This window comes from Nycticebus coucang, chromosome 6, assembly GCF_027406575.1.
Source record: "Nycticebus coucang isolate mNycCou1 chromosome 6, mNycCou1.pri, whole genome shotgun sequence".
NCBI lineage: Eukaryota > Metazoa > Chordata > Mammalia > Primates > Lorisidae > Nycticebus > Nycticebus coucang.
Genome location: NC_069785.1, coordinates 81,940,314 through 81,953,525, shown reverse-complemented (window position 1 = coordinate 81,953,525; position 13,212 = coordinate 81,940,314). Strand labels below are relative to the sequence as shown.

The 13,212-nt window shown below is 42.2% G+C and overlaps 1 protein-coding gene and 1 pseudogene across 1 annotated transcript in view; one reads left to right on the top strand and one right to left on the bottom strand.

Annotated features, from left to right (window-relative positions):
* LOC128588734 (tripartite motif-containing protein 43-like) overlaps positions 1–9,806 on the bottom strand; it is a gene marked incomplete at its 3' end in the record, with an annotated part of 421,410 nt that extends 411,604 nt beyond the window's left edge. Inside the window, exons 1-3 of the mRNA XM_053595566.1 lie at positions 9,553–9,806; positions 6,292–6,703; positions 5,556–5,651 (exon numbers count right to left, since the gene is read on the bottom strand). Coding sequence (XP_053451541.1) covers positions 5,556–5,651; positions 6,292–6,699 — 504 coding nt within the window. The remainder of the gene's footprint in view (positions 1–5,555; positions 5,652–6,291; positions 6,704–9,552) is intronic.
* Positions 9,807–10,474: 668 nt separating this feature from the next.
* Positions 10,475–12,825, top strand: LOC128588733 (forkhead box protein K2-like; annotated as a pseudogene).
* The last annotated feature ends 387 nt before the right edge of the window (positions 12,826–13,212 follow it).

The window sequence follows — 13,212 nt, the reverse complement described above, 5'->3', positions numbered from 1 at the left end:
GAAGATACAAGGTAAAATTTCAATTCTTTTGATTGTGTTGATATTTGTTTTGTGTCCCAGGATATGATCAATTTTGGAGAATGTTCCATGTGGTGATGAGAAAAATGCATATTCTTTATCTTTGGGATGGAGTGTTCTATATGCGTCTATCAAGCACAGTTGTTCTGGGGTCTCATTTAAGTCTCTTATATTCTTGTTTAATTTCTGTTTAGAGGATCTGTCCAGCTCTGTAAGAGGAGTGTTAAGGTCCCCTGTTATGATGGTATTATCAGATATCATATTGCTCAGACTGAGTAAGGTCTGTTTCAAGAATCTGGGAGCATTTAAATGGGGTGCATAGATATTTAGAATTGAAATGTCTTCTTGTTGTATTTTTCCCTTGACCAATATAAAGTGACCATCTTTGTCTTTTTTGACTTTAGTTGCTTTAAATCCACATGTATCTGAAAATAAGATTGCAACTCCTCTTTTCTTCTGAATTCCATTTGCCTGAAAAATTGTCTTCCAACCCTTGACTCGGAGCTTAATTTGTCTTTTGAAGCCAGGTGTGTTTCTTGCAGACAGCAAATGGATGGCTTGTGTTTTTTAATCCAGTCAACCAATCTATGTCTCTTCAGTGAGGAGTTCAAGCCATTAACATTTATTGAGATAATTGATAAGTGTGGTAGTATTCTATTCGTCTTATTTTGTGAGAGTCCATTGCTTAGTTTTATCTTCTGCATCAGTGTGGAGGTTTGGTTCTGTCCTTTAATTTCTGAGTTCTTACTTTGCTGCTGATCCATTGTGGTGGTCAGTGTGCAGAACAGGTTGAAGTAGTTCCTGTAGAGCTGGTCTTGTTGTGGCGAATTTCCTCAATGTTTGTATATCCGTAAATGATTTGATTTCTCCATCAATTTTGAAGCTTAGCTTAGCAGGTTACAGAATTCTGGGCTGGAAATTGTTCTGTTTAAGTAGATTAAAGGTAGATGACCATTGTCTTCTTGCTTGGAAAGTTTCATTAGAGAAGTCTGCGGCCAATCTGATGGATTTGCCCCTGTAGGTCAACTGGTGCTTACTTCTGGCAGCTTGCAGAATCTTTTCTTTTGTCTTGACTTTGGACAGGTTCATCACAATGTGTCTTGGAGAAACTCGGTTAGAGTTGAGGCGACCTGGGCTCCGATAGCCCTCTGAAAGCAGTGTGTCAGAATCTTTGGTGATATTTGGGAAATTTTCTTTTATAATATTCTCTAGTATGGCTTCCATTCCTCTGGGGCATTCTTCTTCAACTCCTGGAATTCCTATAACTCGTATGTTGGAACGCTTCATAAAGTCCCATAATTCTGACAGTGAACGTTCTACTTTCTCTCTCTTCTTTTCTGCCTCTTTTACTATCTGAGTTGTCTCAAAAACTTTGTCTTCTACCTCTGAAATTCTTTCTTCTGCACGGTCTAACCTGTTGCTGATACTTTCCATTGCATCTTTAAGTTCCCTGATTGACTGTTTCATTTCCTTCAGCTCTGCTATATCCTTTCTATATTCTTCATATCATTCATCTCTGATTTGATTCTGTTTTTGGATTTCCTTTTGGTTATTTTCCACTTTATTAGCAGTTTCCTTCATTGTTTCCATCATTTGTTTCATTGTTTTCAACATATGTATTCTTAATTCCCTTTCTGTCATTCCTAACATTTCTGTATAGGTGGAATCCTCTGCAGTAGCTACCTCATGGTCCCTTGGCGGGGTTGTTCTGGACTGGTTCTTCATGTTGCCTGGAGTTTTCTGCTGATTCTTCCTCATGGGTGGTTTCTTTTATCTGTTTCCTTGCCCTAGTTTTCCTTTCACTTCCTCTTGCTCTTTAAGTTCTCGTGCCTGTGGACTAAGGGTTACAGGACCAGAAGGGTGAGAAGGTTGAAGAGCAAAAAAGGGATGAAAGAAAGGAGGACCGAGTGATAAGAAAAAAAAAAAAGAAAAATAGAGAAAGGAGAGGGGGTGGGTAAAAGGAATATTGACAAAAAGAAGAGAGGCACAGAAAGAGGGAGACAGAGCGATATAGGTGTACAGTAGGGTACTTTGATACAACCTTAAAAAAAAACCACCTTCTGGGGGTGCCCAGTTGGGTGGTTCCTTGAGGTCAGCAGCTCTTTGCTAACCTGATCAGACACAGTACCCCACCTCCACCAAGTAGAGAGGAAAGACAAAAATGCTATAGATCAAACCAAAACAAGCAAACAGAAAACTTTACGGGATAAAATTGGCTGGAAAAACCAAATAATAGCGGTATAAACACTAACAAAAGATGAAGTTCTACTTATTGATATAGGCAGCAATGGGAAATTATAATTAAACTAGAAAAATTGAGAAAGAAAAAGGATCTGTATGGAAAAGGTTGAACTTAAAAAACAAAACAACAATCCACAACATCAAAATAAACAAAAAAAACAACCAAACCAAAAAAAAAAAAAAAACACAACCAAAAACAAAGCAGTATGTATATGTTATTGAATATTGTATGGGCAACACGTGGTCTTCTGGTGTATGAGATGTTAATCACAGTTCTCATACGACTGGAGGCTGCTAGTTTCTCAAACCCCATCAGGTAGACACCCTAAATCTCTCTTCAGCCCACTTAAAAGGCACTTTGAACTTGTTCACTTACTGAGCAGAAGCTTTCTCAGGGAAGTGCTTGTCGCTGGAATCACTGCTGAAGTGGCTATCCACTTACCCTGTGTGCCAAAACTGGTTTCCCTCTGCCCCCGAGGGTTAGGGCTGGAAGGCGGCTCAGACCCCACCCTTAGGCTACTTGGTCGCTGGGTTACCAGCTCTCACCCAATTCTAGCTCTGCGACCCTGAGTGCGGAGCTTGACAGGGCAGATCGCTCACAATGGCTGCCTGTGACCCAGAGCCAAACACTATTCGCTCCGTCTGGCTCAGCAGCTCATCCTGGGGCCCTAGACAAAGGCCAAAGTTCTCCACAATCCCGCTCAGGCTCTCCCCAAGGCAGTTCAGCTGAGTGCCAAGTCCAAAGACACCAAAACAGTTCACAGGTAAGGACTTTCTGGTTTGCACTCTCGCTGCTACTGAACTTACAGTTGCGGACGGGTTTAGACGGATTGAACACACGCGACCACTTGCCGGTTTTCCACTGTTTTAGTCCTCCTCTTGGGGTCCAGAAGTCTCTCCCTGACTCCCTGTATCCTCTCAGGGGTGATGATAGGCAGATCCCACCAGCCAGAGATGCCTGGAGTCCTATATCCCCAGACTCATGGTGCCCAGATGCAAGGAAGCTGTTACTCGGCTGCCATCTTGCTCCGCCTCCCCAGAAATCATTTTTAAATCCACCATATGCTCCTTGGTCACGAGCACTCAGGAAGCATTATTTCTCATAGTAACCTTAGTTATGCTTTCTTTAAAGATGGAGGCTATTTGGAGCACATTGATTTTCATTGTTATGTGACTTTTTGATAGGAGTCATCTTTACTCACCTCTAATATTGGTAAAGATATGGGCATTATTTTTATTTTTCTCTCCTATCTATAAAGGTGTTTTTATTTCTGCTCCTATTACATCAATTACCATTCAAGATTTCTGTGTCCTCTATCATATCAAATATTAGTCAAGGCTTTTATTCATTTTACTATAAAGATATGTCAGTATTATTTACACCGTCCTGTTTTTGCTATCTAAGAAACAATTGGTGAAGTAATATAATTTAAAAATTTAGAATGTTTTTCTCGACAAAGTATTTCTTTAGATTTTCTTAGTGGAGTTTACATTTAGTACTAAACATTCTTGGATAAAATTGATACTAATCATATTTACAATCATACTCAATAGCCTGTCATAGGCTTGAGGCAGATCACATATTTTTCAAGTAAACATTATGAATAAAAGTATAGCATCCAGTAATTTGAGAACTGAATTACATCAATATTCACTTTTGAATAAATTAAAATAATTTGAATAGAAAGCATCCATGAGTATATTAACAATTATACCTTTTAACATAAATGTCTAGTTAATTATTCAGTGTAAAATTCTGGGAAAAAGATACCAAAATTTTATTGGATACGCAATCTTTTTCCAATTATTTATTCCTTGGTATTTCATTAAGCAATGATAATTAGATAATCATTTTACCATACTGATCCCAGTTGTAGATTTTGGCATGTAAAGGTAATATTGGTTGGAGGAAATATAACAAAGTTTTAATGAATGATTCATAAAATTGATGGCATTCATAGCTATGCTCTTTGATTTTATATCTCTGGTTGTCAGAAACACTGAGGCTGGGTGTGTGGCTTACACCTGTCATCCCAGCACTCTGAGTGGGTGGATTTCTGGAGGTCTCCAGTTCAAGACCTGCCTGAGGCAGAGCAAGACCTCATCTCTAAAAATAGACAGGCACTGGAGAGTCACCTTCCCCAGTTACTTTCTTTAATACATATCCTCTCAAATCTGAAATCCGACATTCAAACAGTTGAAATTTAAGGTTTCTTATTAAAACTTTGTATGAGCTATTGTGATCTGTTTAACTCATTAGTCTCCCCACTCTGCAACCTGATTGTTTAAATTAGAAGAAATATTGTATATTACATATAGGATTAGAAGCCATCAGACAAGAACAACATATCTAAAATTTCTGAACCTAACCCCTTAAAAAGATGTCTATTCTCCTAATTTCCATGGTGCTCCTAAATATGACCTTGGGCCTCATATGGCCAGCCATTTTAAAAACAGGAATTCTAATTTCATTGCGTCTCCTCCCAATAATAACATATTTGTTTTCTAAGTCCGCTGAGTATTTTTGCTTTTGTTCTGTCCTTCTTTGTCAATCTCTCCACATGTTCTATGTTCTCCTACCAGTATCACTGTCTAGCTTCTGTGCAAACCGTTTTAACCATGGCAGGCACACTTCTAAAATCGCTGTTCATGCTTTTCCATCCCCAGTGAAAGGCTTACAATACGCAATTACATACTCTGTATTTTCTAGAATTCATCTCCCACATAAATCTTTGCCTGAGGCACCCATGGAATTTTTATCACCTATTTTCCTCTCTGAAATCAGATTGATTTTAAATCAATATTGGGGAATTTGGGAAAGCTCGGTGGTTACTGAATTTCCTCAAACCTGTGTGTGTGCCTTCTCCACCTCTCTTTGGGTAATTTTTGTGGTTGTTCTTACCTTAGGGTCTAGAAATCCTCAGAAAAATGTGACCCTCCATTGAAAAGCCCAACAGCAGGGTGTCCCAAAGGTCACCATATAAGCAAAATTCATATATTCATATTATATTTTATATTTTTATATTTTATATGACTTATATTTATACATATATGTATCTACACATAGAGAAATGTATTATAAAATTTTGTAACAAATGTTTTGCATATGAAGCTACATTTGGCTAAAATTTCTCATCTTCCCTATGTATGTGTCTTTAAGACAACCTGCATTTTTCCCATAAATCTATCAATTCATTGAAGGTAAGAACTCATGGTTTCAGGTCAGGCGTTTAATGGCTAATGTTGTAGCATGTCTGTCCCAAGCCGAATCTGATGGAAACATTTCCTGTACTTACCATCCAATGGTTAATCATTATTTGTTCCTCTCTCAGGTTTCTCTGATTTTCCTGGATCTTGTCCCATAAAGATCTCATTTGCTTTTCGAGTTTAGCCTGCCAGAAAGATACAAATGTGAGCAGTAGAAAAACAAATAGTATAGAATTCTGACCCCGACTGATGCAGAGAGTCAAGGGATGTTCAATAAAAGTATGTTGGGAAGAGCGGCAGGATTATTTTGTACTTTTACTCTGCATAACTTTCTATATTAGAAGATTTCAGACTGTAGCCCACATGTAATGTAACCATTATCAAGGCAAAACAAATAAATATTTGATATATTTGGGGAAGTTTCAGGTAAGCATCCTGCCGCATGATGTCCATCTACAACTGCTTCTCGAATGCCCCTTCCAATGTACTTAAAGCTAACATGTTTGTCAAGTTTTGGTAAATGTATTTCCAATACAAAATTTTCTTTACGTAGTTTTCATAGTCAATGATCTCTGAACATGAGAGCTTTCTGTTGATGTTTGCATAATCCTCTTAATGAAAACAATAATCAGTTCACATTATCATCCTTCTATTGGAATGCTAACCTCATGGAGGCGGCTATATGTATAGCTGTTAGGTATATACCAGTACATGTTAGGCATGGTAAAGAACGGAAAACTCTTCCTCATGATCTTCATCTTCCTTCTACCCTCTTTAATTCTACCACCCTCCAGCTCTCAACGTGATCTCAGAAGCATCCCTTACCCGCTGGTCCGCAGCTGCCCCTTCAGTGGGACAATGTTTGTGAGCCCCGTGCTCCTGGGAGTTAGAGCAGAGCGAACACAGCAGGCTCCTGTCCACTTCACAGAACATCTTCTTCTCCTTGTGGATTCCACACATTTGTTCCTCAGAGCTCAGGAATTGCCAGAGACTGGCTTTTCTGGCAACAGACACCAGATTCTTCAGAACAATATTGGTTTTGAACTTTCTCTGCCGTGATGGTTCTCTGCACTCTGGGCAGTGGGCAGGATTTGGGGCTCCTTCCCAGGAGAGAGAAAGGCAGGGCCTGCAAAAGCTGTGTCCACAGCCTATGGTGACTGGGTCTATAAGGTAGTGCAGGCAGATGGCACAGGTGATTTCCCTCTGGAAGGCTTGCAGTATGTCTAGGTCCATGTTACTAAAGAAAGAAAATTAGAATTTATTCTTCTGCCCTAAAGAAGCAAAAGTCTAACCAAAAATATACTCACATGTTGACTGAATAATAAACTCCTATCTAGAGCAGAATAGGCTTTCCTTTGCATGACACAAATGGGAAACTGAGGCACAAACACATTGCTCAAGTTTTGTAGATAACTGGTTTGGTACTTATCTAACATGTATCTACCTTACCAAACTGTTTCTCCTCTAGAAATGTGCCAGTTTTCAGCTGGGCGCCGATAACTTAGGGCACCAGCCACATGCACCAGGGCTGATGAATCGAATCAAGCCTGGGTCTGTTAAAATTGAATCTGGCCGATGCCTGGTAAAAGAAAAAAAAAAAAATAGCTGGGCATTGTAGCAGGCACGTGTAGCCCCAGCAACTCAGGAGGCTGAGGCAAGAGAATCACTTCAGCCCAAGAGTTGGAGGTTGCTGTAAGCTATGATGCCCATAGTTTTATCACCTATTTTCCTCTCTGACATCAGATTGATTTTGAATCAATATTGAGAAATTTGGCAAAGCCCAGTGGTTACTGGATTTCCAAAGTGAGACTCTGTCTCAATTTAAAAAAAAAAAGAAAGAAAGAAAGAAAAAAGAAAAGAAATGTGCATGTTTTGTGCTGTATTACTTTCCTTTAAGTTGCTCAAACTACAGGAGCTTAACCCAATCTGTACCTCCAGGAGTTTGGTCTGGAGGGATCTGAAAATCAGTCAATTCTCATTGCCAGTCATTGACTTCACAATGGAAGTAGGGGCTGAGATTTGATCTCAATTAATTGTTAGAATCCCCCTACCATGACACGTCTCCAACATCACTCTAAAGTAAGTGTTAAGGTTTCAGATCTAAATTAAAATCAGCTAACCAAGCACCTGTTATTCTCTAAACAACAATTTAATTCAATCAACAATTATTTTCTGGTACATTTCCTCTTCCAAGCCCTATGTCTCAATCAACTCAAAGATATGCTGCTGACTACAATGTCCTTATCAATAGATAAGAAATGTTTCACAAAAAGAAAAAAAAATTATAAAATGCAGTAATGTAGAGAATGCCACTGTGTCTTGTGTGTCTCACTCATGAGGTAGAAAATACCTTCCAGCTAACCAATTGATAAAAATGAATAAGAAAAATGTATATACAACATGTTTATAAAACAAATTTTCTCCATTGATGTCTTTTGTTGTCTCTAACAGATTCCCTCCCAAAATCAACTTTTGAATACAGGAGACAAACTTAACTTTGTAAAATTGGATCATATTTCGACCAGTCTCTTTTTATAGAAATACCCTAAGTTGTTGAATCTGTTCTATCTTTATTATCTATATCTTGCATACAAATCGAATATCTAGAGCCTGCTTGATGGAGAAAAACCAAAGTGATAATGGTGGGAAACTAAGAATAACAAGAGAAACATAAATACAGGATTGGGAGGAGTGGTGCAGCCATGCTTATCACCAGCCTTAAGCAAAGAAATCAGCTTTAGTATATAGGGAAAGTTAAAGTTGTTTGTGCAGAGACAGTGTAACCAAGAAAAATATCTTCAACTTTATGGGCTTCTGTAGGTGCTAAGGAAAAGTTTACAAAGAAGGTAATGAAAAACAATCTAGTCCATTACAATTGTTTCATCACAAGACTTCCGTAGAGTGAAGTAAAAGGTAGAAGCTTCCTGGGAGAGGATGAAAAACAAGGTGAAGAAAAACATATTGTTCTTGAAGGAAGAGGGCAGCTGGGGGTCATTCTTAGAATGTTTCCAAGTTGTGGGGGCCCCCACCACCTCATGACTGTTCTCCACCACAGACCAGTAAATACACCATTGAAATGAGATCTTCCAGGTCTTTGAAAAACACCAGGCATACTTTCACATTGAGAAGAAATAATAAATATCATGTAATAAAATTCATTGTACAATAAAACTGGGGTTCTCTTTTCTATAGTAGATAAATACAGATAGCATTCTCATTACTGAGGTTCCTTCATGATCACTAATATCATCTTTTTCAGTGCCTAAACATTTACTCATTTTTAGTATTTAAGTTTATAAATGGAAGCTTCTAAAGTGACAATATTGCCACCGTCAAGAGCAATATTTTCCTAAGAAAGCTATCAGTTATTTGAATATCTCTTCTATGTGTACATGAAGCACTACTTATAAAGTAGTATGTAATGTATGTATGCATGTATAACATATTTATAGAATAAAATGTTCCTGGCCGGTCTCCGCAAACATAGTTCAGAGTTTAGGGTACTGGCCACATACACCTGGGCAAGTGGGTTTAAACATGGCCCGAGCCTACTAAAACAAAAATGACAACAGCAGCAGGAAAAAAAAAAAAAAGAAAAGAAAAAAAAAGGCAGGTGCCTGTAGTCCCAGCTACTTGGGAGGCTGAAGCAAGAGAATTGCTTAAGCCCAAGAGTTTGAGGTTGCTGTGAGCTGCAACACCACAGAACTCTACCAAGGGTGACATAGTGAGAGTCTATCTCAAAAAAAAGAAAAAGAAAGAAAAAAGAAAAAAATATTCCTAGCCAATTTGTAGAATCTACAAAAAGCACAAAATTATAAGTCATCTGGCAACCTACCTTTGAATATTACCAGGTAAACAATGAAGACATACATAAAATAATACAGAAAAATCATCATATGAATTAAAAATTAGTAAGATGACTTTATAAAATAGTTTATCTTTCAACTAGAGTATAGGAGTCATTTTTACTAACTGAGCAAAATCACTCCATAAAAACAATTTCAATTGACTGATCTACAAATTAAAATTACACTATTTATTTCAGTGATAGAAAGTAGTAGGGACTCATGCAGATCGGGTACTCACCTAATGACTCTATCTGTGACCTCACCAGTGCTTGCTGGAGCAGTATGAAGTCAGGTTAGGATCAGGACCTCACAGGGTAGGGGTAGTAGCTTTCAGAAGTGTGCGAGTCCAAGTGAGCTCCCAACTCAACTCTGCCTGTTATGGAGAGAATGAGCTTGACTCCTTGACAGTCTCTCATTTATAGGACCTCTGAGGACCACACCCATAATGTCAAAGTGATTATCAAAGTGATTACTACTCATCAGATGTGTGGGTGTTAGTATGGGCGATTAGGTTTCCCGGAGACAAAAGGAAAGATTGATTTATCACCTTGGATATCTCGGGAAACAAATTTCTACCAACATCATCTTATCAAGAATCACATATTTTTGCAACAAATAAACTCCCTACTGGTGATTTAGTATCTAAAAAATAATTTCTGGATTGGTAGCTTTAATTATTAACTTATAACAAAAAACGGTAAAAAAAAAAAATTTCAACAGTTAGTAATTTTGTCAAATGTCTAAGAAACATTGGCGATGATGTGCCTGAGGGTGACTTCACATGTATTTGTTACTGTAGGAAGTGTTTTATTTTTTATATTGATTTATTTTTGTATTGTAATGTAAAAATGTAATGTGAGAACAATTTTGGCCCTTACTTCAGAACACAGATTTGTCCTGCTCCTGAAACTCCAGATAATGTTGCCTAAGGGTTTCTCCCCAGAGCATAATACAGAATTCTTTGCCAGGCGCCCTCCAACCCCATGTCAGAGGGAATGCCAGGAAATTGCTGGGAAGCCAGAAGCAGGGTGCCCCTGGGTCTGAGCAGGGGAGAGAACTTATTTGGAGGTTAATCAGAATTTATTTCTACCCCAGAATATAATTATGATGGGAGCCTTTTCCCCAACTCATTTAGTTCACTGCTTATGGGGCGGGAAGAGATGACACATTGGAGCCTTAAGGAAAACCCTTCTCCTGACAATTCCCTCCAAACATCTTCCATGTTGTCTGAGAGAGCCAAACTGGATTCTGAAGCAGCATCTCAGATCTGTGCACAAGAGTTTTTAGGCAACTGCCTTGGCTTCACAGAGAAAATTGGGACAGTGGGATGATACACCAAGGCTCTGAGGACCTAGAGGAAGGAAGGCCTGGCTCTGCCTCGCTGACCAGAGGCCTCGCTGGGGAGCTCAGCCGGGCGCCTGGGCCTCCACCTCCCACCCGCACCTGTGCCAAGCAGCGGCGGGCGGATGTCTGCGGCAGCAGTGGCGCTCTGGGACGTGGGTCCCCCACTGGCGGGCAGCGCGGCCGGGGCAGCGGGTCCCCACAGGCGGCTGGGCCGTGGCACGACTGGAGGGCCGCGAGTTCGAGTATCTGATGAAGGAGCGCTCTGTGACCCTTCGGTGCAACTCGTGGCAGGACTCGGTGGACGTGAGTATGGGGGCTGGAGCTTCATCTCCCCGTGCCACGTCGAGATCTTCACGCCCAGAGTTGCTGGCCGCACAGCCCAGGCTGGACACTGGCGGCTACTTCTACCTGCACTGCCTCTGCAAGAACAGCCTGTGCGTGGACTGCTGTTCCAGAGGCACAGGGCGCCTGGCGGCAGCTGCCTCCCATGTGCAGGTTCAGGTTGCCGAGCACTAACGTCAAGATCACATTCACCGCCCTGTGCAGCGACAAGAGGGAGAAGCAGGAAGTGCTGAGACCCCAGTGAAGGCCGGTCAGCCGCCCATCTTGCCCCTGACCATCAACATCCAGACACCGTGGCCCCTCCCCTCCCCCACGGGGGCCGTCGTTGCTGCCAACTCCTGCCCATCCAGCCCATGGAGCAGGTTGTTCAGGGTACAAAGTGGGCCGAGTGATGCCACCTGACCTCAATTTAATGGCCGAAAACTCGGAGCCAGAACATGAGAAGGAAGCTTCTGGAGGAGAAAGCCCAAAGGGTGGCTCAAAGCCACCTTATTCCTGTGCACAGTTAATAGTACAAGCAATTAGGATGGCTCCTGATAAACAATTTACCCTAAATGGAATTACACGCACATCACAAAAATTTACCCCCAGTACAGGACTGCGGACAAGGGCTGCCAGAATTCAATCCGCTACAATCTCTCTCTGAATCGTTACTTCATCAAAGTAGTACGTTCCCAGGAAGAACCAGGCAAAAGCTCGTTCTGGAGGATAGATCCTGCCTCTGAAAGCAAATCAATAGAGCAGGCTTTTAGGAAAAGACGGCCTAGGGGCGTGCCTTGCTTTAGAACCACCGCTCTCTTCTAGGAGCGCCCGGCTTTTCCCAGTCACACTGGGGCGCCTGTGCTCACTCCAGCAGCACCCAGACCCCCACAGCCTGTCCAGGGAAGGTTCGCCCACACCCTGGAGCCTGAGCCTGGCGCCTGACAGCCCAAACTCGCTGACTTCCAGGAAGCTCAGTGTGCCCAGAGCCACCATGGTCACCTCTGTCCAGCCAGCCAGTCCTCATTGCTGTTCAGTGACAGCTGCCACAGACCATTTAAGGCCGTCCCTTACACGGTTGCAGCCCCAGTGACCACTCCGACCTCCCAGCCGCCCGTTGTGTGGACAGTTCACATGGTCCACCAGTTACCAGCAGTGTTGGTCACCAGTGTGGCTGGACTGGCCCCAGCAAACACTTACACTGTTGCAGGACAAGCTGTGGTCACTCAGGTGGCTGTGCTGCCCCCCCACGACGTCCGAGCTGGGGGGAGAACGGTCATGACAGGGACGTGAAAGTAGAAACTATTCCCGCAACTAGCCATGCCACACTAGGCGCTGCCAGCCAGATCATTCAGCCCTCACAGACCACCCGTGTCCAGCCAGATCATTCAGCCCTCACAGACCACCCGTGTCCAGCCAGATCATTCAGCCCTCACAGACCACCCGTGTCCAGCCAGATCATTCAGCCCTCACAGACCACCCGTGTCCAGCCAGATCATTCAGCCCTCACAGACCACCCGTGTCCAGACGGTCAACATAGTACAACAGGAGCCTCTAGGTCAACACCAGCAACCAATAAAATCTGTAACACAAAATGGTACTCACGTGGTACCAATCCTCAGCGCAGTCACAGTCAGGTGGACCATGGGGCAGCGAGCCCTCCACATGCTGGCAGCCCATTGTCAGCATCAGCCTCCCCGCCCCATCCACAAAGCACCAGAATGGTGACCAGCGGGAGCAGCCAGAGCAGCAGCGGCTGAAAATGGAGGACAGCGAGAGTATGGTCATGGCCCTGAGCATGGCCACGCCACTGGCAGCTGCGAGGGAGAAGGGCATCCAAAACTAGCATCTGGGAGAGTTTTCTGACTTCAAAGATACCAAGTTTGTGGTGCCAAAAGGCGACATTGCCTCTCACCTACGCTCAGAGCGCATCCCCTAGCCTAGCCCAGCCCATGGAATGATTTACTTTTGTCTGTCTTGTTAAAGTTCAGAGGGAGCTACTCTGTGACAGCTGCAGATGTCCCCTGGTAGAGTGGTTGCCTGAAGTATTTCAGCACCTCGTTCTCTGTGGGTGGGACAAACCAGCGTTGCCACAGCCACACGTGCAGGCCCAGGTGCGTGAGGCACATGTGAGAGCCCAGGGATGAGCCTGTTGTGCAAAAGAGCTGCCGGGACTCGTGAGCTGCACTTAACTGTTCTCTTTCTTGGTATTTTTTATTGTTTGTTTCTTTGT